The sequence below is a fragment of the Tachysurus vachellii genome, chromosome 7, assembly GCF_030014155.1.
Source record: "Tachysurus vachellii isolate PV-2020 chromosome 7, HZAU_Pvac_v1, whole genome shotgun sequence".
Classification (NCBI taxonomy): Eukaryota; Metazoa; Chordata; class Actinopteri; order Siluriformes; family Bagridae; genus Tachysurus; species Tachysurus vachellii.
Genome location: NC_083466.1, coordinates 26474997 through 26478328, shown reverse-complemented (window position 1 = coordinate 26478328; position 3332 = coordinate 26474997). Strand labels below are relative to the sequence as shown.

At 37.7% G+C, this 3332-nt stretch overlaps 1 protein-coding gene across 1 annotated transcript in view; it reads left to right on the top strand.

Annotated features, from left to right (window-relative positions):
• LOC132849009 (tensin-3-like) overlaps positions 1-3085 on the top strand; it is a 56388-nt gene extending 53303 nt beyond the window's left edge. Inside the window, exons 26-27 of the mRNA XM_060875173.1 lie at positions 434-463; positions 1419-3085. Coding sequence (XP_060731156.1) covers positions 434-463; positions 1419-1563 — 175 coding nt within the window. The 3' untranslated portion in view covers positions 1564-3085. The remainder of the gene's footprint in view (positions 1-433; positions 464-1418) is intronic.
• The last annotated feature ends 247 nt before the right edge of the window (positions 3086-3332 follow it).

The window sequence follows — 3332 nt, the reverse complement described above, 5'->3', positions numbered from 1 at the left end:
TACGTCATGACACCTTCTTATATCTATATGTATGTTATGTTTATAGTTAAGTTTAGTTTAGTTAAATGCTCTTTGAGTCTGTGTATTGATATTGAGATCATGTGACACACGTCCATTTAATTCAACAAACCATGTGACCTCTGACATCGACCCCAAATCAACAGGGGGTGATTACATATCGAGATTGTATTCAGCTTGTATTATATAAGTTAACTTAGTAGTGGTTAACGCTAGCTAGCTAGCTAACATTGTATTTAGGATGTTTATTAAATCCTGGGACTGCTATATATGGTAAAGATGTTACTCTGGCAATTTTAATGCTTTCTAGGATGTTAAAAACAAACCAAACAACCGAATTTAAATACAACTTTAAAAGATTTGTACGCGTTCACGATCTCGTGTTAACATGCAGCTGAATTGTGTCTGTTTGCAGATGGAGACGGGATGGAAACCCATCAGCAAAGTAAGTCGGATTTCGGTGAACTTTTCTATAGAGACATAAATTAATACCTCAGTTTAACCGCAATGGAAGGAGTCTCCAGTGTCACAGCTTTGGAACAGGGTTGTTTTTTTTTTGTTTGTTTGGTCATAAAAATACCTCATTCTGTAGACGTTCCATGGCATTAAAAGGAACTAAAACGATGGCTTAAAGGTGCCCTGCCACATGTATTTCATTACTTTTGTGGTACTGTCTGAACTTTACCATGGACTCTGTAACATCTTTTTGTGGAAAAAATGCCTTGGTTATCTTGTTTCAAGCCATTCTAATGTGGTATAGAAAGCCTGCAGGAAGACTCAGCTCGATTTGCGCCAATTCTCATGAATATTCAAATGAGCTATGCTGCTTGGCTCCGATTGGCTAACCGCTAGGATATGAGAGCATGACTATTCATTCACCCAGCGCAATAAGTAGCCTAGGCTAGAGGAACTTTGTTTACAATCACCTTGAATTGCGGCAGAACGACTTCTTCACAAGCCCGTTGACGTTCAGCCATCCTTGCCGTAGAGGAAACTCACTGAGCTACACGAATTCTGGGGGCGCGGTCTCAAGTGGGAGAGCTCATGAATAGTAATGAGCTCAGTCACTCTGACATCAGAGTGACCAGCTTTTCCAACTGACCTGATTTCTCCCCTTATTTCTTTTAAGTGGCTAGAACTGACCAGGGAGGTAGCAGTTCGTTTTCACATTCATGACACAACACAAACACATATGGACCTAACACATATCAAAAAATACAAGTAAAAACGGTTTTGTGTGGGAGGGCACCTTTAAGATGTGTACTTTAATGCGTACAAGTTATATCGCTATCATATATAACTTAATAGTGAGTATTGGTTTATATTATTATATCTAACATGAGCTGAGTCAGGTGACTGTCGTGGATGCTGATTGGTTGTTTGTTTAAATTGCTGGACAGGATTTTTGGGTTCATTGCCCGGAAGTCGGGCAGTGGCATGGACAACATATGCCACCTGTTTGCTGAACACGACCCCGAGCAGCCGGCCAGCGCCATCGTCAACTTCGTCTCCAAGGTCATGATCGGCTCGCAGAAGAACGCCTGATTGCAGCTGAACATGTCCCACTGTTCACCCCTGTTCCCTTTCCCTTAACGGACCTGCTGTCCCCTAGTGATGCCATCACACCATGACTCTAGCGCTACGGTTCATATGAAAAGACTCGTACCAGAGAGCTGAAGAGAGAGAACCAGCGTGTGGAGCTTCATGCTGCTACTCAGCTTTAAGAGAAACATGTCTGCTGATATACGTGTCCTGTATATTGTATATGTATGTAATGATATCTAACCAAACCGTATTTATTGTATTGTTTTCACGATAGAAATGCCACAGTGCTTTGGGGAATCGTGGTGGTTCATCGTTCCTTAAGTGTTCTCTTGCTCGTATTGGAAGTGTACTACTGACCATCTCTAGATGAACAGCGTATACACACTCAGAAGCTCGGCCAGTTTAGAGGACCAGTTAGTTTAGCTTTATTTTTTATAGAGGACTATGTGTTTAAGGGCTATATGGACTAAGCCACTAGTATTTTTAACAAAACCAAAAACTGATTTGCTTTTTAATGTAGCTGGTAGGTCAGGGGTCTAGATTTCTATTTTTATCAAGATGCTGGTAGATGAGGGTTTTGTTCACAGACTTTCAGTGTCAAAGATGTTATTTAATTTTTTTTTAATGTGGCCACTTGCTGAGGGTTTTGACCACAAATATCAAAATAAAAAAGCCATATTTGAAAAGAAAAAAAAAAAAAGAAAAAAAAAATTCTGAGGGTTTTGTTCACAAATTTTGTAAAAAAAAAAAATTTCAATTTCTTTGACTTTTAATTTCAAAGATTTTTTTTTCAATGTAGCCAGTTGCTGAGGGTTTCGACCAGAAATATCTAAACTTTATTTTATTAAAAAAAAAATGTAAAGACTTATACAGCTGGTAGCTATAATTTTTATTTCAAATTTATTGCAAACCCTTTTTTTTTTTTTTTCAATATTGATCAACAATTTTGGTCACAATGTCCTATATTTTCGAACACAAAAAGTTACTGATGCAAATGTCGCTGAGGGTAGCTTTAAATACAAATTTCACAAGAATTCCTTTCCTTGTACCATATTTTGTGTGGGGAAAAAAATTCCCAATGTTCCCACATCTCAGATTATTTAAGCTGGTTTCACTTCAGCGTATTTCTGCCTATGCAAGTTGTTTATTAAATACAGCACAAAATACAGCTGAATGTTGGGCCTTACAACATTTCTAAGGTATTTCTTAGACATCTTTTAGCTTTACTTGGCCGAAAACAGGCCCGATACTTATTGTAAAGGTTTTCATGTTAAAGAAGCATAGTAAAAAATAAAACGGTATTTTTGTATGTTATGCTTAATATATTCACTCTCCAGTGGCTTGATGTTACATTGAACAGGACAGTTCACTTGTACTAATGTGCCTTCATCAGTGTCGTCAGTGTCGTCGTCGCTGTTAAACACTGTGGCGGTGTGATGGGAGTGATCTGTTGATAAAGGAAGAGATCTGAGAGGTTTGTACTCTGATTGTAGTATTAAAGTGTTGCATATGTAATCAGTTATTATGTAAAAGCTCCTGCTATGTTCTTCCAGAGTTTATTACACTCCACTGCAAACAAATCAAAAGCTATTGTTTATTCTTCATTGCTGCTTCATTACAGTAAAGTGAACGATGGGATCTGAGTAGATGGGATGGGAATGAATGACAGAATAAAAAGACGGACTCATCTTGTTTTTTTTTTTTTTTGTTTGTTTTTTCCTTTCAGATCCTTTCTGAAGTTTCAATTCAATTCAGTTTTATTTGTTTAG